At 51.8% G+C, this 23133-nt stretch overlaps 1 protein-coding gene across 2 annotated transcripts in view; it reads right to left on the minus strand.

Moving 5' to 3' along the window:
- Positions 1–5698: 5698 nt before the first annotated feature.
- Positions 5699–23133, minus strand: part of TLL2 (tolloid like 2) — a 172136-nt gene continuing 154701 nt past the window's right edge. For both annotated transcript variants that reach the window (XM_075533979.1, XM_075533978.1), the window contains 8 exons: positions 22205–22330; positions 21069–21229; positions 20243–20423; positions 18809–18934; positions 12192–12319; positions 9773–9986; positions 7668–7918; positions 5699–6250 (listed from right to left, as the gene is read on the minus strand). In XM_075533979.1, the coding sequence (XP_075390094.1) occupies positions 6116–6250; positions 7668–7918; positions 9773–9986; positions 12192–12319; positions 18809–18934; positions 20243–20423; positions 21069–21229; positions 22205–22330 (1322 nt within the window). In that variant the 3' untranslated portion in view covers positions 5699–6115. The remainder of the gene's footprint in view (positions 6251–7667; positions 7919–9772; positions 9987–12191; positions 12320–18808; positions 18935–20242; positions 20424–21068; positions 21230–22204; positions 22331–23133) is intronic.

Here is a 23133-nt window from a genome sequence, read left to right on the forward strand (position 1 = left end):
GATGATGTAGGGGGAGGAAAGTGGGGGAAAGAGTAGAATAAAACTGACTCCTGAGTCTGGGACTCAACCAACAGAGAGGATGGAGGTGTCTTGTATTCTGGTCGGTAATATGAGAGAACCAAGGTGAAGGCTGGGGATCCGGAGCTCTGTTGGGGGGACCTTAAACTTGTACCACCATGAGCTATCCAAGTCCTTGTGCCAAGTCAGTCTTTGGATAGAAGGGGTGTGGGGGCTGGATATGTATGCCTGTTGACCTGTAGGTGGCTTTCAAGTTGCAGGAGTACAAGAACAAGTAGGCAGAAGAGAGGGCCAGAGGCTCATAGAGATGAAGGGCTCGTGGATCTTTAGGGCCTTGATGGAAGCGGTAGAGGTGAGCAAGGGAAGGAAAATCGGAGAGTTGAAGATCACAGTTAGCCACTGCACCACCAGGACTCCTTAGACAGATAGATCTAGGTTGCAGACATACAAAATAGGGACTGCTTCAAAAGATCAGGAGTCATAAAACCCGGAGAGTCTGCGTGTATATAAATAATTGCATGTATTAAAGGTCTATGTATTAAGACTCATCTGAGTTTTTGTCACAACATAGTCCCACATTCGCCTTCACTGACATAGTACACACAACTCTAAAGATGTCCCAAAGCCTCTTCATCGTGAGTCCTGTTTATAAGTAGCCCTTGTCCTCACATTAGAAATCACCTAAAACATTTAGAGCCCCATCAGGAAACAGGTGATATGCCTAACTTATTATTGTGGTAGGTATATGATCTGTGGTCAATTTGAGACTTAAGAGTGAATGGGGTGGAGCTTAGCCTGTCAATCAGGTCACAGCTTGATGACCTCATACAGAGATAAATAGCTCACAGGAGGTGGGACACTCAGACACTCCCTTGGAGACATGCTTATTGACAAGATAGAGCCCTGGAGCTGAAGGAGCCATGTAGAGACCCCTGAAAGCATTGAGATGCTTCCGCTGCCACTGGACCCACGATGTTCCATCCACTGGCCTGTGATCTTCCTGCATTCAGCGTCATTGCATGTGTTGAGGGAGTCTGAAGAAGAATTTATAGATTGGTACCGGACACATGGGCTAATATTGGATTTATGGACTTGATATGAACTGGGCTGGGATGTTTTCTCAATATTCAATTGCTCTTGTAGATAAGGCTCTTTTTTATTCACATGTGTTGTCTATGAACTTGTTTCTCTAGCCTACCCAGACTAACACAACTATATTTGAGGAGGACGTACTACAGGGGCTGTTTGTAAATGTCCTTTTAAGAGATAGAACAGTGATATAGTTAAAGTTTATTGTGCTAACCTGGCCAATAAACACATGTGGGGTTAATTGAAGGGCAAAGAGATAAATGGCTCATTGAGCCTCGCCTTTCTAGTTCTCGAGCCTCTTGCTTTGTGATGGTCAGACCAGGGTGTCACTGCCTTAGCCAGTTCCCTGTTTCAGCTGGCAAGGCTCACTTCCTGCAGGACATCCCCGAGGAGAAGCCACATGGATCTACCCTGATGCAGCCCTGGGTGCTGGAACACCCATGTGGAGACCCCTGCCAGCGCTGAGATGCCTATACGTTCACTGACTCAGCTTTCCTCCTGCAGTCGGCATCATAGTGTGTGTTTTGTGAGATGGAGGAGGACTTTGTGGATTGGTGTCAGACATATGGGTTAATGTTGTACATGTGGGCTTGGGCAGCACTGGGTTGGGATGTTTTCTTGAAGTGCACTTACCCTTTCTATAAAACTCTCTCTTATACAGGAGTTTCTGTGGATTTGTTTCTCTAAAGCACCCAGACTAACACAAGCAGTATCCCAGGGTTAAATCAGTGTGGGCCATTGCCCCTCATTGGTCTGAATGGGCAAGCAGAAGAAACGGCTTCCAGAACCTGGATAGGAAGCACCACCCTGGAAGTGCATGCCCCTCTCTCATGGCAGCTAGCACACCGTCAGGTGGAGAAGGCTGGGAAGGGAAACTGAGGACACACACACACACACACACACTGACATCAGGTTGATGCGGACTCACAGCAACCCTCTAGGACAGAGAAGAACTGTCCCTTTGAGTTTTTGAAGCTGTCACTCTTTACAGGAGCAGAAAGCCCCTCTTTATCCCGGGGAGCTGCTGATGGTTTCAAAGTGCCGACCTGGGTCCACAGTGAGGGCTCCCCATGTCTAAGCCTGGGCTTGCATCAGCAGCCGTCCTGCTTATCGCCAGAGCCAGCTTGTTTGGCACACGGAGTGGGCAGCTTGGAAGGCCGGCTTTAGCCTGGCTCATGATGCTCTGAGTGCAGGATATTCTGAAGTCGGGCACTCGGACACTCACTGGAAACTGGAAGGCCAGCGAGAAGGCTACCCTTTTGGGTCTTCTCTAGATTCTTGAAGTATTGCCCAGAGGACCAATCTTGGCTGGACTACTGATGTAAAATCAAGACACATCAATAAATCCACAGTCTTTAATGAGACGATCATTCTAGACAAGACACATGTTAACTCCTGTCCGCTGGCTTTTTGAAAATGACACCATTTCATCCAATGTAAAATTATACAAAATCAAAATCATCCATGTATTTGTAGATACACACTTTAAACCGTACTTTTTCCTTTTCAAATGTCACATTTAAGGTTTTCACCATTGTACTTCAAATCTACATTGTACAAAGTGACCAGTAAGTGTGCCACGGTCATCGGACCATCTCTAAGATTGTGTCTTTCACACCAGTGTCTTCTTGGGCTCTTTTGATACTAAACGCGTTTCTCAGTCAAGTGAATCGAAATGCTTCAGTTAGGGACCACTCTGAAAACATCGGCTGAAGTCAAAAAACACACAGAGAATAAACGTCACACCTTAAATTGTCTGCGAGTTATTAAATGGATCAGATTAATAGTCAACGCCGCTATCAGTTTGCGAGTGAATAGGTGGGTACACATCGTTTAAACAGGGTGAGCAACTCCCCAACGGTGTGGAAATTTTACTTTAGAAGAACCGGTCTTATGGTGAACCAGTGGGCAGCCTCATTTCCCCCGATGAGACTCCGCTGGCAGAAGTGGATTTCCGGCCCTGACCTTGTACCTGGGACCCAAGTTCTAGATTTGCTAGACTAGAGTGCTCTAGGGCTGGACCGGGCTGTAGTCCCCAAATAGATCATCAGTTCTTTCTCCACTAATCCCCTGACCTGAGACTAATCCTGGAGCTTGGCGAGACCTCCATGGCCTGGCACCCACTTGAAGGACTCTGTCACCTGGAGTGATGGTCCCTAGCGCCTGCTTTCAGGTGGGCTGACAGGAAGATTACCGAGGCGTGGAGAGACCCCAGGCAGAGGGCTTGCGTCTTTCTGCTAGCTGTTTTCTCTGGTAAAGCCAGCCTTGTGCATTTTTGTTTGTTTGTTTATTTGTTTGTTTTGTTTTTGGAACCATGTGGCTGGTGTGTGAGTCCCAGTGAGCGTGTTCTCCCAGGGGAACAGCTGCCCAGCCCCAGCTGAAACAGAGCTGCTCTTTGGGGAATACGGCACTCACAGAAGGTCTCAGTAAAGGTTTGCACAAACACCCCATTGTTTCCCGTGGGCCGTATGGCGGTGGTGGCCGGAGCTGTGTGAGTTTGAAAATGCTCACACTGCAGAGGGAGGAAGGAGTGCCAGGGCCTCACAAGGTGGTGGGCGCCAGCAGGGCAGACTCTCTGCCGGGGCAGAAAACCAACCAACAAACTCGTTACTGCCGACTCCACGTCAAATCACAGCGACCACACGTGTGTCACCATAGAACTTGGGGAGGGAGGGGACGGGGGGAGGTGGTTTATAACAACTGAGTTTTTGGAAGTAGACCACCAGCCCTTTCTTCCAAGGTGCCCCTGGGTGGATTCTAACTAGCACCCTTTGGGTTAGTCTTTTCCTCTTATGCCAACCTTCTGAAAGGACTAGACCCCAGAATGTTCGTGTCCTTGGGGAGCTGTGAACCCTAAGAACGACCGTTTGCTCCAGATCTCAGTTTCAGCTTTGACAGGTAGGGTGGGGGCAGGAAAGAACTCTCCAGGAAAAGCCCAGAATCACAGAGATGGAATCCACTGGCAGAGGGTGGCGAGAGCTGAACCCAGGGACGAGCTGCATCTGCTGGCAGGGTCAGCCCTCTCTTGCGGCACGAGGACACAGATGGGACCTCAGCCCATTACCCACGAAGCCCATAAGAGAGCTCGGGGCGGGACGGGACAGAGACTGTGTGCTGGCACGCGGGGCGTGGACAGTAAAGCTATGTGTGGGCAGCGGGTCGGCATTTTTCACGTCAATTAAGGCTTTGATAGCCGATCCTTTACATACATACATACATACGTACATACGTACGCACAGACAGACAACTTTTAATAATACTTTGATTTTGTTGATGCATTTTCTCATGCATTTCTTCTACAATGGTGGTCCTCTCCTTTTACTCCCAGCCACGCCTTTAAGTAGGTACATTCCTCCAGGGGCATCCTCTAATTTAAAAGTGTGTGTGTGTGTGTGTGTGTGTGTGTGTGTGTGTGTGTGTAGATCTCTATATGTCCATTAGCCTTTGTTTACAATGATGGTGACGCATCCCACAAAGGAAGCCGGTGCCGAGGGGCTGGGCCAGCTGCCGAGAGAACTATTCTCATGTGCTGTCTAGTGTTGAACCCCATTCGAAAAGGGCTGATGTTATGTAAACATTATTTAAACGTGATCCCAACATAAATAGTCTTTTAAAGCTAACGCACCACAGCTTGTAGCTCATAATGCCCACAGACGCCTTAATGAAATGCCATTCAAAACCACCCCGCTGCTTAGATTGGGCCTTGAGGTTCTAAAATTACGTAACGTCATCCTCTGTGGTCCTCCAGAACCAGTGCTGGGAGGGGGTGGGGGGGGTTCGGTTTCCATCACAGGCCAGCTCATGGGAGCGGCGTTGCAAGTGCACGGGTTGAACCTGGTGGGTTGATCACAGGAAGCATGTTGCATGCAGACTTGAGTCTCGCGTGACTTATGAGTAACCAGTTTCCCACAGTTCACCAATGAGGGACCTGAGCTGGCTCTCCATGGCAGCTCGTCTCTGTACATCTTGCAAATGCAGTTTGTGTGGCTGGTTGTCAAGGAGTCAAGGTTGGCCAAGAAAGCGCCTCCTGAGCTGCAGGAAGAAATGTTGTATGCCCATGGGATCCCCAGCATAGGTGGGGTCCTCTTCTACGGGCCAACGAGGAGAAGCCAAAATGTTTTCCTCCAAGCAAACTCAGGGCCCTTGGAAGCAGCAATAGCTTCGCCGGAGTTCAGGGTGATGACTAGTGCCGGCGTGATGACTCTCCATTCATCTAGACCCTTGGTGTGACCAAGAAGAACTGCCTGTAAGGTTTTCTGGGCTGGAAGCTTCATGGGAGCAGACCGCCCGGTCCTTCTTCCGTGGAAGCTTTCCATTAACAGTTGAACCTGAGCCATTCCTTGCCCGTCAGACGCCAAAGCCCCACACGAGAAAAGGAGAGCCCACGGCACAAAGGACGTTCAAGGTCTTCTAACTTCCCGGCCATGATCTGTTGGTACTCGGAGTCCCCTCTGTGCCCCGTACCCCAGTGCTGTCCGTAGGACTCACGTCCACCCCACGTTTCCATGTTCCCAGCAGAGAAAGAAGGGGCACATCCTCAGGCCGCGCTGAGAGAAGCATCTCCTCCACACGCAAGCTTTGATCCCCATTGCCCAGTGTGGAGACAGATTACTTGGGTCTCCAAGACACGGTCACACCACCTGGCACCGACAGAAGTGTTTGCAGACATAGAGGAATGGCCAGGTAGAGAGCCCCCCTTCTCCATCACAGGAGACTGGCGGTGAGTGGGCAGAGCTTGAGGGTTCAAGTGACTTCAAACTTAATCCCCCTCAAAGCCCATGCTCCCCACCACGGCAGCAAGCCTAAAGGGACCATTTCTGTCTTCCCGGTTGGCCGGGTTTCCTTACGTATGCTCACCCAAACAGCTACTTTTAAGACTGGTTTCTTTGAGTTTGCGAAGCAAACATACACACAAACACACAAACGCTGCACATGGTTGCAGAGCGGATTCACAAGGTGCTTTGATAAAGAAACATTCTCAGCCGCGGGTCTTTGGGGAGCAACACCATCATTTCCTCATGTGCAGGGCATCCTGGAACTTGGTGCTGGTGTATCGGGCATGAAAGCCTTTCTTGTTGATGGTGTCGTCCGTGTGGAATCGAATCATCAGGGAATCCCCTGCGGAGTAGATTTCTTCCAGTGGCTGCAGAGAGAAGGGAAGCCCAGGGAGTTCAGTCAGTTGGTTGCACTTGGATTGGAAAGCCAGGAAAATAGGACAGCGATTGACACCAGGACCTGGAGTGGCTGGTGCTGCCGCGAGGCCTCGCAGGGGATGGAAGCTCTGGAGGGCATCAGACCGAGCTCCTTTTCAAAGCAAACCATGGTCAACCCTATTCCAGAGAGCTCCCCATGCCCTGGCCTCCCCAAGACAATTCTAGACACGTAACTCCTGCACAATCTACGATGTACGGAGCTCAAAGGTGGGGCAGGCACCGCTCGGAAGCACGTTCAGATCGTATGTAAGTTTTACAACAGCTTCATAAGACGGGCACTATCTCCAGCTCTTGCTTGAGGAGGCTGAGGCCCCAGTTCACATAGGTAGGAGGCCCAAGCTTAGGTCTTTCTGAGACTAGAGCGCGGACCATGAGTCACCCGGCCCTATGGTCACTTGGTGCAGGGTCTCCAAAGAAACCAAAGACAAAGACCATTGTTTTGGACAAAACTGGGATGAAACCACTCAACTTGTCAGAAAGGTTTAGCCAGGTAGTCTAAGCATGGGCGCCAGCCTCCAAGGTTATGGTCCAACAGGTAACGGTTGCCCCACTGGGCCTCCCACACACCACACTGCTCCCCAGGACCCCTCTCTCAGGGAGCCCCCGACTTGAAAGAGACTATCTGTCAAAGGCACAGCAATAGTTAAGTTACACTTATTATCCTCTGTTTTTAGGGGGGTATGAGGGGAGATGAAGGGAAATTATTCAAAGACATCTGAAGAAAAATACCAATTCAGGTTTCTGTTGAGTGTAAGACAACCAGAGACTCCAGAAGGATTAGGCAAAAGTCTTAAACCAAACAGCAAACTCCCTGCTTTCGAGTCAAGGTTGACTCAGAGAGACCCTATAGGACAGAGGGAAACTGCCTCCTTGGGTTTCCGAAGCTGTAAATCTTTACAGGAGCACACAGCCTCATCTTTCTCCATAAAAGTGGCTGATGGCTTCAAACTGCTGACCTTGTGGTTAGCAACCCACTACACCACCAGGTCTCCGTACCAGTAAGTCCGTGTTTGGTCATTTCCAGAGGCGTTTGGTTCTGCTTAAAAGTGAGAATTATGAATATATGGAATCTGCAAAGGTATGTTTAAGCATGAATGTCAAATAAAAATGTGAAGGAATACACCCCACCCACCCACCCACACACACACAAAACCTTGACACAATTGAGGAGGAAGTCCAAAAAGGCAAGGTGCTTTTACAAGAGGACGTCAGCCCAGGCCTCCCTGGGTGGCCCCGACTACCTCCCACTGTCCTGGTCCTCCAGCAGAAGGGGCTCCCTGCTGTGGCCAGCAGGGGTAGGCTGACCCTGGGGTGCAGGGCCTTGCTGGACCCTGTGCCGGGACTTACCCAGGAGCCGCAGAAGCGGCCGAGCCTGGGAGCGGTGCTGTCATAGCCGTCGTAGACTTCCATGTAGTCGTAGCCGCAGTCGGCCTCCTCCTCCACCTCAAAGGTCTGGAAGATCAGCTCCACGCCGTAGCCGTCCTCCGCCACAATGACCCAGTCACAGCGGGCCTGGCTCGGGTAGTTGTTGTCTCCAAACTGGGCGTGGGAGTAGAGCTCTTTGGTCTGTACCTCGGCCTTCAGCCTGCCCCCGCACTCTGGATCAGAGAGAGAGAGAGCAAGGAGCATCGAGAGTCCAGGCACCCACCCCCCTGTGCTTTCTCTCTCCACAGCTACCACTGGGTGGGGGGCTTCTTCGATCGAGCTGTGGGTGTGTGCCTTGCAGACGAATCCAAGCAAGACGCACCACCCATTTTACAGAGGAGTAAACAGAGGTCCTGGCTCCAAGGTCAGAGTTCATTAGGGGATTCAAATGGGCCCTTTGGGTTAAAATGAGTTCAAATTATTTCTATGCTGGGACAAATCAGGTCTCTAGAGCCACTTGAACATACTACTGAGAGGAAATTATATATATATATATATATATATATATATATATATATATATACACACACACACACATACATATATATGTGTGTATGTGTGTATATATATATATATATACACATACACACACATACTGTTTTTCCCTCTCTCCGCTAAGAAACACTGGTTGCGTAGTAGTTACCAGTTGGGCTGTGATCCAAAAGGTCCGTGGTTTGAAACCACCAGCCACTCAGCAGGAGAAAGACAGGGCTTCCTATTCCCATAAACAGTTACAGACTCACACTCACAGGGGCAGTTCTACCCTGTCCTATAGGGTCGCTGTGAGTCGTCATCGACTCAATGGCAGTGCAGTTGGAGTGTTTGAGAATTATGGAGCCTGGAGGCCAGTGAGCAGTTTGGCTGATAGGTCACAGGGCTGTGGGTGTGTCTTGACCAACCACTTCACCCCATGGAGACCCTCGAATCATCTGGGAGGGCTCAAGCGTTCCCGAAGACACGCTGTGCTTTGTCATCATTGCCGACAGAGGGCGCCAAAACACCACACACCTGAAGCTAAACTCCAAAAGCTCAGAATCTAGGGGACTGGTTCCTGCACCTGGGAGTCCTGACTGTGAGCATCACAGGGGACCAGTACCTCAGACCAGACGGCGTTTAGGTTGACCCTCACTGGCTAGGGGCCTACGTTCCCCCTTGCGTAAGCCACTTGAGGCCAAAACCCAAGCCCACAGCTGTTGAGTGGATTAAGATAGGAGTCGGGTGTCAAGGAGTCAGAACCGACTGGTAGAGTGAGAGGATCGAGTGGCGAGACTTTAAAGGGTTCCCGAGGGTGTCCACCTTGACAGAAGTAGACGGCCTCGTCTTTCTCCCGCAGCTCACACAGAGTAAGTGTGTGAATGGAATGGGTCATCATTCTATAGCAACAACGAACCCCAGAAGCCAGGGCCTCCCCGCCTTCCTTCCACGTGCTCTGGGCCCCCTGTTGTGGATTCTATGGGAAGCCTGAGCCTTCCCACGCCCAGCACCAGGGCTCTGCCCAGCCTGGCCCAGAGACCTCCAACTCTCAGCTCTGTTGGGCTGGCTTGAAATTAGGGGGGTGGGAGGGGGGAGTTTTAAGGGAAAAAAAAATCCGTTGCACCAACAAAGGGCTTCCGTGTTGTTCATTAGGGACCTAAAGGGAACAGCCCTTTTCCTGACAGAGGGAAACCAGCCATTGAGTGAACAGCGCGGGACCGGACCATGGTGCCCCTCCCAGGCCTGCGTTGTGATGGGGAGGGGGTGGCGGGAGGGGGTGGCTGGTCAGGGCTTCCGTTTAGAAGGAGCATATGCTCATGATCTGCCCTCCTCTCGCCACCAGCCACAAACCAAACTCTCTGCCACTGAGTTGATTCTGACGCAGAGTGACCGCCCCCTGTGTGCTTCTGGGCATAGGAAGCCTCCTCTTTCGCTCACAGAGCAGTTGGTGGGTTTGAATTGCCAACCTTGTGGTTAGCAGCCTAACTTGTCATCCACGACTTGCCCTGCCTGGGCCACCATCCCACCCCAGTGAGCGGCCCCGGCACCTATACCTGTGCTGTGCGCCGCCTGGAAGCCCTTCCTCTGCACAGAGGCGTCCGAGTAAAACCTGAGGAAGAGGCTGTTACTTGAAGCCACCACGGGGGCGGGTTTCTTGCTTCCACAGAAACGGCCGAGGATGGGGGCCAGGCTGTCGGGGCCATCATAGATTTCCAGGTGGTCGTAGGCACATTCCTGGTGCTGCTCTATCTCAAAGTCGTGAAACGTCTGAGGAGGGGAACGCACAGGGGAAGGCACCGGTCTGAGGTTCAGTGGGGCAGGGGCGTCTTCTAAGGGCCCACAGAGGCAGGTGTACACGGAAAGTCGGCTACCCAGCCTGCTGTCCGGGGAGCATGCCAGCCGCCACGCTACGTGGGTGCCAGGAGGAGGATGGGCTGTGGGAGAGATGGGCTGGTAAGTGAACACTTGGGCCCAGTGACATAACAAATGGAGAGGGAGATCGCAGGAGGGGTTTGCATCTCAAAAGAGGAGGCTGGGGTGCCAGAGAGGGGTCCAGGTGGGGCGGGAGGGAGAGACAGGATGGGTTTCAGAGATATGACACCCACTCTTCAAGAAGCATAGTTCAGCATCGGGCAAGGAGACAGGGGTGGAGGCACTGGTGGGAAAGGAGGTGGGGTTGGTCATGAAGTGGGAGGAGGGGCCCCGGGGTCTGTGTAAAGCCGTGGGGGAGACACACTGGGTCAGGGAGGCAGGGTCCTGCCCAAGGGCCTGATGACACCCCGTCACTGTCTCTAAGCCGTTAGAGCCCCAGCTTCTTGATGAGAAGTGCTCCAGGCAAGAGAGGGTCATCCAGTTTCTAATCTTCCTGAAATCAGCTCATGGGTGTGGGAGGCTCAGATCTATTTGAAGTCTGGGTCCACGACTGCGTTTGCTCTTCAGTACGATGAAGTGTGTCTCAATAACTGGGCAGGCTGGAGGGAGGGTGGTGTGTGGAGATTTATGACAGGACCGATGGCCCTTGGACAGCGGGCCATCACCCCTCAATGGTACTAAACTCTCACTGCCATGAGAACATTTCCCAGCCGAGGGCTGTCTCAGGGGACGCAGCCACTCTCCCGTGGATTCCTGGGTTTCCAAAGCTGTGTACATCTTGACCAGAGCCGAAGGTGAGTCCTTCTGCTTTAAATCACCGACTGACCCTGGAGAACTGCCCTCGAACGCCTTGGATTCAGCAGGTGCAGCCCGTTGACGATGAGGTGCTGGGTCACAGGAGGACTCTGGGGGCAGTCAGCTCTGCCCCGTGAGAGCGTGTGAGCACCTTGTGGTGATCAGGGGCTCTGCCTCCTTCCCCAGTCCCGTGCCCCAGACCTAGCACAGCACCCTCACCAACAGCTGGGCTCCAGCCCTGTCCCCCTCCTGCACCCAGCTCCCACCCGCCTCTTCACCATGGTTTCTGATTCAAGGCCCTCACAAGCCATGGGGGGGGGGTCCTTCTTTAGCATCACTTCCCCTTCCTTCTTCTCCGTCCCCGCAGCACCTTGAGCACATCTTTCATAGGCACCCACGGAGGAGGTGTTCCTCTCCAGAGGCAGAGTGACGCACTGCTTAAAGCGCTGGTCTCGCTGTCTGGAGGACCACAGCGCCTCTAGCGGTCAGGATGGGTTGTTTAACCCTGCCGGCTCAGGGAGCCCCCAAGGTGACGAGAGGAGCCTTTCTGCAGGTAGGTGAGCTGGCAGGGAGAACAGCGCAAGTCATTCGCATGCACGGGGCTTTACAGAAAGGCCGGGGCACTTTTTCTGTCTTTCTTTTAACTCCAGCGAAAACGGACAGAAAGGCTTTCATCTCTGCGCATTAATGTCTCAGAATGCAAGTAGTGGAGGATTGCGAATAATGAGATTTCGTTTGAGCAAGGAGGATCGATCATTCCTCTCGTGGGTGTGCATGCATGATTGGCTCACACAAGGACAGTGTCGAGAAGGACTCACAAGACAATATGTAAAGGGGTGGTTTCTAGAGCAGGGATTTAGGGGGGCTGGGGGAGTGTCTAGGGACTTTGATTTCCACCTTCCAAACTTGTGTACCGATGTTGGTTTTTTTTTTAACCTTCAGAAAGTACTGCTTTTAGAAATCTTGAAAAATGAAAAGCACTAGGACCGAAGGTCTGTGTGGGAGGTGCCCCTCCTCCAGCCCCCACCCAACGCTGGCACCCCAGGGAGCAGGTGCATCCTGAGCGTTCCTCACAGGCCACACAAGTGCTGGGGGCTTGGTGTGCATCCTCTCTCCTCCGCGTCCACACAACAGCCTCGGGACACAGGCTTTACCATTTATTACATGCCCAGATCATCACCCTGAGACCCCAAATGTCAGAGTAACTTCCCCCAGCCTCAGAGCTGGGTTGTGGCAGAGCAGAAACCTGAACCCACAACGGCCTGCTACCAAAGGCCGTGTTCTAAAACAGCAGAGAGGACTCACCAGTTTCACCCGGTGGCCTGCCGTCGAAGAGATGTTCCAGGCGCACTCCTTCCGGCTGGGGTATTTGTCCGGCCAGTTGGGGCTCGCCAGTGTCCCCTCGGCGCTGCTGATCTTGTGCTCGCAGCCAGCTAGGGGCAAAGGGAACAGCACTCAGCAGGAGAAAGCCAGTCATTTGCCGGCCACACCAAGGACAGCTTCGGGTGGAAGGAGGGAGTCTCCCCACCTTGCTCTCTCATTTGCCAACACGGTCGCTAGCAAATGTGGGGCAGGGTTGGCCTGAATCAGGTGTCCCCTTGCTCAGAGACTTGCTGATTGATTTGAATAAATCTTGCTACCTTTCTCAATTATCAGTGTAGACACAGGACTCATGGGCCAGAACACAGGCTCTAGAGTCCAATAGACCTGGGCTCAAATTCTGGTTCCACTAACTATAGGTTCTTATTTAAGCCCTATTGTTATATGCTGTTGAGTCCATTCCCATTCATGGTGATCAGATATGCCGGAGTCAAGGGGCCGGATGTCGCAGTGTCAGCGGTTCAAGCCTACCAGGAGAAAGAGGAGGTGGTCTGCTCATGTAAGGCTTTCCAAGTCTCAGGTTCAAGTCTGATCTATAGGAGAGCTCTGAGTCTGAATCAACTCCGTGGCAATGGGTTTGGGTCTGTATTTGGAGCAGCGGAACCACACTGCCAAATGCTTGGCAGAGGCCAGGCACACAGAAAGGGCTGGGTTAACTAACGTAGAATCACAAAGAGCTCCATTGGTAAACCTGCCACCTCTTTTAGATTTTTTGTTTCACTGTATCCCATATTGTCTTTACTTAAGAGAATAGGGCTCATATGATGACATGGTCCAACTCTTCTAATAAGAGGACACACTGGAAAGCACTAAGTTCGACATTGATGGACAGACAGAAGGAGAGAGACAGATCAATCTTTAAAGAGATGTACTCAATGAGCCTACAGACATGATCTGTGTTTAAGAGTAGGTTATGCTACTCACAATTATAAGTATGTTCACGTCATAATGCCAACTCTCCCCAGAATGATTCAATACAAATTTTCCCCAGCCATGAAAAATAGCCCATGGACCAGGGGTGTGAGGGGCGATGCTGGGAGAGTAGAGGGTGAGTGGGTTGGAAAGGGGGAACTGATTACAAGGATCCACATGTGACCTCCTCCCTGGGGGACGGACAACAGAAAAGGGGGTGAAGGGAGACTCCGGATAGGGCAAGATATGACAAAATAACGATGTATAAATTACCAAGGGCACATGAGGGAGGGGGGAAAGGGGAGGGAGGGGGAAAAAAAAGAGGACCTGATGCAAGGGGCTTAAGTGGAGAGCAAATGCTTTGAGAATGATTGGGGCAGGGAATGTATGGATGTGCTTTATACAATTGATGTATGTATATGTATGGATTGTGATAAGAGTTGTATGAGTCCCTAATAAAATGTAAAAAAAGAAAAGAGGAGAAAAAAAGAGAAAATGATTAGGGCAAAGAATGTACAGATGTGCTTTATACAATTGATGTATGTATATGTATGGACTGGGATGAGAGTTGTATGAGCCCCTAATAAATTGTTTTTAAAAAAATTAAATTAAATTTTTTTAAAAAGGACATGGACAATAAAGGAAATGCCCCCCCCCCAAAAAAAGAAAGAAAAATAGCCCATGATCCATGAGTGCCTTCCTCGTAATCCGTGGGCTACACCTGCTAAAGGAGCCCAGGTGACACAGAGGTTAACTCTGATTATCCAGAATTCAGCAGTTCAAGCCCACCAGCCTTTCGGAGGGAGAGCGATGTGGCAGTGTGCTTGTGTAAAGATTTACCGTCTCAGAAACCCCTGCGGCAGCCCTGCTCGAGGCTTCTGAAAGAAATGCCTTCCGTTTTAAAAGGCTGTTTTTGTGACTTTTGCTTCTTACTGCCAGTTTACACGTGAAAATTACTCTCTACTTGTCCCACAGTCGCAGCTACTCTCAGGAAGCCTTGCGTTGTTTTCGTCCCTGTGCCCCTCTTAGCGTTACCAAGCAGCTTCATCTTGTTCTCGGCACGGTGCACTAAGCAAAGAGTGAATACGTAGCAAGGTGACCAATTTTCTCTTCCTCCATTTGGAGTCTATGGTAAGCATACGGCAAGTGGTCTCGCATTTAAGTCTTCCCGTTTCTAAATAATAATACAGGTTCAGAGTGGATTAAGTGGCTTGCTGGTTAAGTGGTGGAGCCAGGATCTGAACCCAGGAAGCCTGGGGTGGCTGGTGAGGTAGCTCTTCCTCCTTCAGTTCGGCTCTGCAGCTTAGGTTTACGGCATGGAAAGTGGCAGGCAAGGGGGTCAGTGGAAGGCAGAGACTTCGAACAGGCTCCACGAGGTTAGCTCCTGCTCCAGCTCCATGATGCGTCTGTTGAGTGGCCAGGCAGACAGTGGGTGCCCACAGGGCCAAAGGCTCAGCTCCTGGAAGACTTGTCTTTATTCGCCCAGCCCCTTCCCTCAGGGAACCCACACAGTGGCTGCCACTGTCGATCGGCAGAACTGCGGTGGAAGTGATCTCCCTGTTGGAATCAACCTGATGACGGTCATTTTTGTTTGTTTGGCTTTTTGTTTTAATTTATCCTCTGTCCCATCACAGGAAGGAAGCCCAAGGGCTTGACAAGGATTTGAGCAACTTCAGAATGACACCGTTTTTGCTAAGACTTTGCCCACTTCTTCCACTCCCCTCCCACCCAGGCCTGTGACCACCCAGGCCTGTGACCACCCAGGCCCGTGACCACCCAGGCCTCTGACCACCCAGACCTCTGACCACCCAGGCCCGTGACCACCCAGGCCCGTGACCACCCAGGCCCGTGACCACCCAGGCCCGTGACCACCCAGGCCTCTGACCACCCAGGCCCGTGACCACCCAGGCCCGTGACCACCCAGGCCCGTGACCACGCAGGCCCGTGACCACGCAGGCCCGTGACCACCCAAGCCTCTGACCACTCGCTCAGGTCCATGTGCTAGGGCTTGGGCATTCGGGGAGCGGGAGGCAGGGGAGCAGGCTGCACCTGCTTCTGAGGTCTTAGCTACTCCTTATTACTCCAGGTGGGCCTGGCCAGGCTCGGCAACTCCCCAGCTGAGTCTCCTAACTCCCAAGTGTTTATCCTTGTGAAGGAATGTTGTTCACAGCTCCCCTGACCGTGATTTCCTTTAAAGGCCCCCATGGCTGAGGCCAAGGCCTGGAGGCCTGAGCGATTGTTGAAGGTGCCAGAATGCCCTGCACTGAGCAAGGTAACAAGAGAAAAAAGGCTTTTTGCCAAATGACTGGCTCCTCAAAGCCATCTGGGTCCTGAAGAACCCCCGAGTAGAAAGGCAGCGGGGAGCAACCTTTCTCCCTAAATCCTATTTTCTCAGTAAGACCTGCACATGGCAACTAATGTTAGAACATAAACGGATGCTGCACACTAAAATGCCAGGTGCTTCCAAAAACTCACTGTCATCCAGTCAATGCGGACTCATAGCGACCCCGCAGGACACGGTAGACTGCCCCTGCGAATTTCCGAGACTGTAACCCTTGACAGGAGTAGAAAGCTCCTCCTTTCTCCTGAGGAGCACCGAGTGGTTTCGAACTGCTGACCTTGAGGATCACAGATCAACCTGCGCCACAGCTCTGAAATACTTCCAGAACCTTCTCTCACACACACAAAAGTTTAACCCTTTCAAAATGCCTTTCTGCTTTGAATGTTTTTTTTTCTAGGAATCATGTGTTTTCTGTAATGGAAAGCGTTTTGAATGACATGAAACTTTTTTTTAAGGTAATGGGGGTTTTAATGGTGAGTCAAGTACATTCTGAAGGTCGCTGGTGCTGGGCTTGGGGGGATGAGGCCCATTTCTTCAGATGCGTGCAGTTAGGCAGGTCCCCACCAGATGGCAGTAAGCACTCAAAGTTCTTCCCACTACACCCCAGAGGCACTGCCTACCATATCTGCCGGCTCTGTATTCATGGCCCTGACCAGCGTGGATTAAAAATATTCAGGGATGTTTCACCAATTCATCGCCATTCTTCAAGGCTGAATAGAAAGTACCAACCTTTATTTGCTCGCTGATGGTAAACCCCTTGGCATCGAGTTCATGCTGATTTTCAGCGGCGCTATCTAGTGTTTCCAAGGTTTGTAAATCTTTACAGAACAAGCAGCCTTGTCTTTCTCCTGCGCCACCAAGGCCAGAAACACCTTATAGCACAGGCAGACACAGCGGGGCATTATGCTGCGTTGGAATTAGTCAATTGCAAAAGGACAAACATCGCCTGGTTGTAAAAAAGTCAAGAAAATATTTTTAAACTAGGGCTCAAGTAGAAAGACAATGTTTTGAAAATGATGATGGCAACAAATGTATAACTATGCTTGAAACAATGGATGGATGGATGGTGATAAGAGCTGTATGAGCCCCCAATAAAATTATTTTTTAAAAATATTTTTAAATGAAAAGAAACCCTCTCTGATGGTTACCACAGGTAGGAGACAAAGTGAGAGAGGGGAAGTCATGTGATCAAGCACAGGTTCCTACATTTATTTGACCCACTGCTTCCTTTCGGGGGTGGGGGATAATTATTCACACACACACACACACACACACACACACACACACACACCGGCAATGAAAACCTTTTGTTCTGTAGTCTGTAGTTATCAGCTTTTACAGCCCCCCCAGGATCATTCCAGCGACCTCCTTTTTTCAGCATCACCTTTCTGGGGAAAATACTGCATGAATAGGTAGACAAGTGTTAAGCTGGGTGAAAGGAAAGGCAATGTACTATAAGAAGGAAGTCGACCCCAAGCAGGTGGAGGCAGGTAAAGTCACTGGGGGAGGGGCAGACAGCAGAGGCAAATACTGCTGTCTATGCAACCCTGCCAGAGTTGTTTCTGGGAGTAACGGTCTACGTGCTTGGACAGACACAGGCTGGGCAGGCATGGGAGGGCGAGTGGCAGTAAGCCCAGGGACATATAAAGCTTTGACAGGGAATATGTGTCTTTAATTTACCTTTGCTGTACATATGTCCATGAGTGTGGTGGAGCATGCCCAGGGCAGTTATGAAAACGACTTAGACATCACAAACACCTTGAAAGAATAAGTCTCTGGACTCCAAAGTCAACAGGCCAAACATACTTCACAGGGACAAGGCTCCACATCCTACTTTGCTGACTAGCAACAGGGATCTTTAAAAGTTGTGAGCAGCCACTTAAGATGCAACTATGTGTCTCTTCCCATCTAGAAGAAAGACGAATGGGGAAGATCCAAAGACACGTGCAAAGACTTAGTCCAACAGGCCCGTGGCCCACAGGATCATCAGTGTCCACAACCCCGAGACCAGACGAACTAGATGGTGCCCGACTCCCATAATCAAGTGCTCTGGAAAGGGTCCCTTAGAAGGTCCCGGATTGAATGGGAGAAAATAAGAAACGAAATCCCAAATCCTAAAAGAGATCCGGCTTACTGTTCAGACAGAGCACAGTGGAGCCCCAGAAACGATGTCCCTTAGCCACCACCCAGGTCTGAAACTTCAGTTACCTCACATTAGACTAACTGGCCATTTAAGATCAAAGGGGCAGCATTTCCCAAGGACCAAGTACAGAGGGTCAGAGAGGAGGAGAAATGGAAACAGGAAACCCTGGGAGGAACTGGAGTGGACGGTGGTACAGGGAGGGGATTGCAACAGATCAACTGAAACTAAACGTGTAACATTGCTTCATGTAGAAGCAATGAGGTGCTCTGTAAATCTAGTATATGATAAAAAGGCTGGGTTTTTCCTAATATTCAGCGGGAAGGAATAAGTGGGCAAAGCCATCCCTTAAAGGCACATGCTATTTGCCTAACATTTACACTGTACTAGGAGTAACGTCAGCCAGGTGTGTGTGCACAGTTATACACAAATAACACACACACACACACACAAAACAAAACCAACCCATAGCCATTGAGTTTATTTCGATGCACAGAGACTCTATGGGGTTTCTGAGGCTATACAATCTTTATGGAAGCAGACAGCCTCATCTGTTTCCCGCAAGGGGCTGGTGGCTTTGAACCCTCAACCTTGTGGTTAGGGTCCAATGCTTACCTGATGGTGCCCCAGAGCTCCTTTGTGGCAAATACTATGCCATTTTATTTAAGAGACTTGAGCAGCTATGAATTGAGCTAGTATCTGTGGGGCTCCTGAACCAATCAGATACCAATGGAATGCTGTGTCTAGCCCCCAAGTCAGCAAAGGATTGAGAAGGGGGTGTATTTTTAACAGCAGCAGCAGCAGCAGGCTCAGCAAAGTGCAATCACTTGCCCAAGGACACACACCTAGTAAGTGACAGAAGCCAGGCTGGAAACCTGGGAGGCCTGATTCTGAAGCCACACTCATCAGCAAGTATCTGAAGGCCCCCAGCTCGCTGCCTCCTGGACAAGCCGCACTGCCCTGGTGTCTCTGCTGAGCCTCAATGGGGTCCCTTCACCTGGGCCATCTCCACTGCAAGGCCAGGTCTGCACCTCAGGGCTCCAGGGACTCAACAAAGGACCCCTCTCTCACCGCCCCGCCCCATGCGCATGCACACTCGGGTGGCCCACGTTCGCCCTCCCCGCTGGGGGGGGGGGGGCGCAGCCTGACCTTCTTTGCAGTCGAGCCCATTGCCGTGCAGCCGGTAGCCGTTCCCGCACCGACACAGGTAGCTCCCGAACGTGTTGACGCACTCGTGCTGGCAGCCGCCGTTGTCTTTGGCACACTCGTCCTTGTCTGGGGGGCAGCAGAGTCAACTCAGAGGAAATGCCCCCCACTCCAGACCTCTGCTGCCCACAGAGCCTCTGGAGCCTCCCTGATAGCCCTCCCTGTTCCTTCACTACAGGGGAGGGAAGCCGCCTAGTGGGGGGGGGGGAATTACCCTAGACCTGGTGTGTCTTGGTTTCTCCACATCATAAGGCATTTAAATGTCCATATCTTCTCCTGCCCGGTCTCCTCCCCCAGGAAGGAGCTTAGGAAAGGCACTAAGTTCAAGCCCACTGCCACGAGTTGTTTCGGACTCCTCGCTACTCTGCAGAACCAAGTAGAATGGCCCCTGTGGGTTTCCAGGGCTGTAGCTCTCCTCGGGAGCAGGAAGCCACATCTTTCTCCCACGAAGTGGCTGGTGGCCTCGAACTGCTGACTGCAGTTCCATCGTGTAACCCAGGACATTGCCAGGGCTTGGGCTAATAGTCTCGCAAAAACTCCTACCATCAAGTTGATGCTGACTCATAGTAACCCGATAGGACAGGGTAGAACTGTCCTGGTGAATTTCCAAGACTGTAACTCTTTGTGGAAGTAGAAAGCCCTGTCTTTCGTGGCTGGTAATTTCAAACTGCTGACCTATCAGATCGCAGTCCAACATGTAAAAACTATGCCACCAGGCTAATATCACTACTAAGAATAGTCAAAATAACAAATATATATAGCTTTTGAATATTTACAGAGGGCTGGCCATTGTCCCCAAGGACTTTCTATACATTCCATTAATTCTCACACAACCTTAGGAGGTAGGCATATGCACCCATTTGACAGGTCAAGTAACTAACTGCTTCTGAGAACAGCTAATTTGGCCGAGGTCCCTGTGGGCGGAGGTGGTCTGTGTGGCTCAGAGGCTCTGAATCCAGTGGCAGGGAGCTCTATGCGTACAAGAGAGGACATGGAGGCAGAGAAGACGGCCGCGTGAAGTGAAGACAGACACAGAGTGGTGCAGCCAGAAGCCAAGGGATGCTGAGTTACCAGGAGTTACTAAGAGCCAGAGAAGGCAAGGTAAGCATCTTCCCTAGAGCCTTCTGAGGGAGCGTGGCCCCGCCCACACCTGGGATTTTGGACGTGTGGCCTCAGAAGCATGAGAGGATACCATTCTGCTGCTCAAAGACACTACAGCAGCTCACTGCCAAGATCACAAAATCCCAAGGAAATGGGCCAAGGTGGAAACAGTGTGTGAGGGAGTCCGGGCAGACAGGAGCTAGCAGGTACCCCCAGGCTGGGGGCCTGTCAAGCTACTGGTCCCCTGTGCCGCGGCCTCGTCTCCAGCCCCCATACCTGAGAAGAACTGAGCCCGGAAGCCGCGTTTGGAGACGGTGTTGTCGGACTTGAACTCCACGCGCATGTTGTTGCTCTGGGACGTGATGACCTCGGGCTTCTCGGAGCCGCAGAACTTGCCGTGCAGCCTGGCGTCGGGGGTCAGGCCGCTTCGGACCTCCACGAAGTCGTACTTACAGACCTGTGGGGGGTGGGGTGGGGGGTTGGAAAGGGCCTGGTGCCCCTGTGTCCCTCACCAGACCCTCTGTGTACTGCAGCAGCCCCTCCTGGGAGGCCTGGCCTCTCAAGTGATGAGAGTCACAGGGGCCTGTGGTCAGGATGGGGCCTTACAAGACCCTAAACCTTGACCTCGGTGGGGGGAGCCTGAAGAACAGCTTGTGTGCCAAGCAGAGGGGGATCCCTCCAATTCAAGGGACAAGCAGGGCCTGGACCTTCAGCTGCTTGGCCTCACATCCTGGGGAGTCTGATGACCCTGCCCAAGGGAGGGAACAGGCTGTTTATACCATCCTTGCCCCAGCTGAACCTCTGCCCCACTCTTTCTTGGCTGCACCAATGCCCAGTCATCCCAGGTCCTAGCTCCTCCTCTCCTGCTCGGATGCTACTTACGCTAATCGGGGCTAAGGAGCTCCATCTGCAGAGAAAGTGCAGCTGGCTGCACTATGTGAAACGCTGCCCCGGGTTCTTTCTGCTCGGTTCTGAGCTGCTCTGATCTCAGGAGCTCCTGTTCTAGTCCAAGCCAGCTCCCTGCCGGTTGCTGACCTCACCAGGTCCCTTGCTCTGAGCCCCAGCTCAATGAGTCCCCAGTAAACAAGCATGAAGAACGTACATCATTGCCTTCCAACTCAAACACTTCAAACTGCAGGGAAATCCGGTACTGAACTGGAGCCACCACCTGCCAGACACAGTTTTTGTTTGTGGGATAAGCCTTTGGCCACCCGGGGCTGGTGATGGTGCCGTTCAGCTTGGTAATGAAACCTCCACAGGCCACTGCAGGGAGGGAACAGAAACAGGATTCGTTTGGTTTGAGTTCCTAGTGGCTGCAGTTCCCCTCCAAGCGGCCATCAACCCTGCTGTTCTGTAAGAATATTTTTTTTAAATGTTAAGACATTTAAACTGATTACCTCCATGTCTCGCCCCCCAACCCCCCCCCCCGCCCCGCCAACTAATCATTCCAGCTACCACGAATGACCATCCAGACCAGGGACACAATAGTTATTCCTGGATAGCATGGGTGTGTGGGGCGGGTGGTAGTGGGGGAGTGGCATCGTGAATCCAAACTCAATTTCTTAAGGAAGGCCGACTTACTGGGTCACAGAGACTAGAGGAACCTTCCAGACTGTTGCCCTCAGACGCCCTTCAACCTGGAACCAAAGCCAGCCTAGAGGTCAGCTTTCAGTTAAATCTCAGGTTCGCTCATAACAGAAACGACATCACCATTAACACTGTGCTCTTGAAAATGCAACACCCAACAACACATGGCCAGACGCGCAACAGTTGTGAAAAATTTAACCAAGGATACGGAACAAGAGGCAAACCAATTGTCTGACCAGGAACCTGTTTGCTCTGTGAGCGTCTCCACAAACTCAATACCATGTTCTTCTTCTTTAAAGTCATGTGTATTTTCCTCTGTCACAGGGGAAAGGAAACCCTTGGTCCCGGTTTGACCCTTTCTAGGGCAAAGGCGGTGCACTTAGAACAAAACGGCTAACCTGCTAAGCTGGAATGTGGGCACCTGGGTGATGTAGTCCCCAAAGGAGCCACTGAACGTCCTACGGGACAGTCTGCTCCCACACACGAGAGGTGACCACGAATCAGCGCCGACTGGCTGACATCTGATTTCTGGTTCTCATGGTTGCCGGTGGGTCTTCCACCAGGTCTGTGGGCTGTGATTTCACAGCCAACCATCTGTCACCTGAGGTGCCCTGAGGCTCGCCCCCCCTGGCTGGGCGGGGCAACACCTACCTTCACAGGCCTTCTTATCGGCAGCCAGCTCGTGGCCAGGCTCGCAGGCACACCTGTAGCTGCCCAGCGTGTTCACACAGCGCTGCTCGCATCCTCCGTGGTCGGCCCAGGAGCATTCATCCACTTCTGTCGAGGGAGGCAGAAGCCTGGGGTGAAATCACCGGAGACCTAGCCTGTCGTTCGCCCCACCGGCTTCCATGTCCCCAGCCCCCAACTCAGAGGGAAGCGCGATCAAAGCCAGGCTTCCCGTGACCACTGAGGACCCCGAGACCCCCGCTTCCTTTTCCCGAACCAGCCAGTACGGATTGAATCTGGTCCTCCCCAATAGGCACGGGCATCTTAGACCCCAGAGCTGTTCACGTTTAGAACCAGGGTGGTTTTTTACGTGAATGAAGTATCAGAGCAGGACGGATGCCAACGGAATCGCTTCTGAGACATTCAGAGGACAGAGCAGAGGCAGGCACTCACAGGAGGGACGGCAGATGCCACTGAGGACCCATCAGGAGCCCCAGGGGGCACTGTGGGTTAGGAAGTTTGGGCTGCTACCTGCCAAGCCGGGGGGGTTGAACCCACTACCTGACAGGCCTCGGGACCCCTGTGGACAGTTCTACTCTGCCCTGCAAGGTTATGATTTTAAAAGACTCAACAGCAGGGGGTGGGGTGGGGGTGGCTTGGCTACGAATGAGCAAAGGGACCTGTAGGACTGCCGACAGTTACCCAAAACTTGGAGAGGGGCCCCTGGAAGGGATCTGCACACCCGAGACCCCGTGTTAGGCAAATAACCCCCTGGACACTGAGAAAAGAAACTCCTGTTCTTGCTAGCTGCCCACTGGTGGGAGCTCTGTGGCGGCAGTGCTCCTGAGGGTGAGGGAGGCACCTGGGGAGACTCGGCAGAGCAACGTGCTATCCCCTCAGGGAGGAGATCACGG

This window comes from Tenrec ecaudatus, chromosome 16 (assembly GCF_050624435.1).
Source record: "Tenrec ecaudatus isolate mTenEca1 chromosome 16, mTenEca1.hap1, whole genome shotgun sequence".
Classification (NCBI taxonomy): domain Eukaryota; kingdom Metazoa; phylum Chordata; class Mammalia; order Afrosoricida; family Tenrecidae; genus Tenrec; species Tenrec ecaudatus.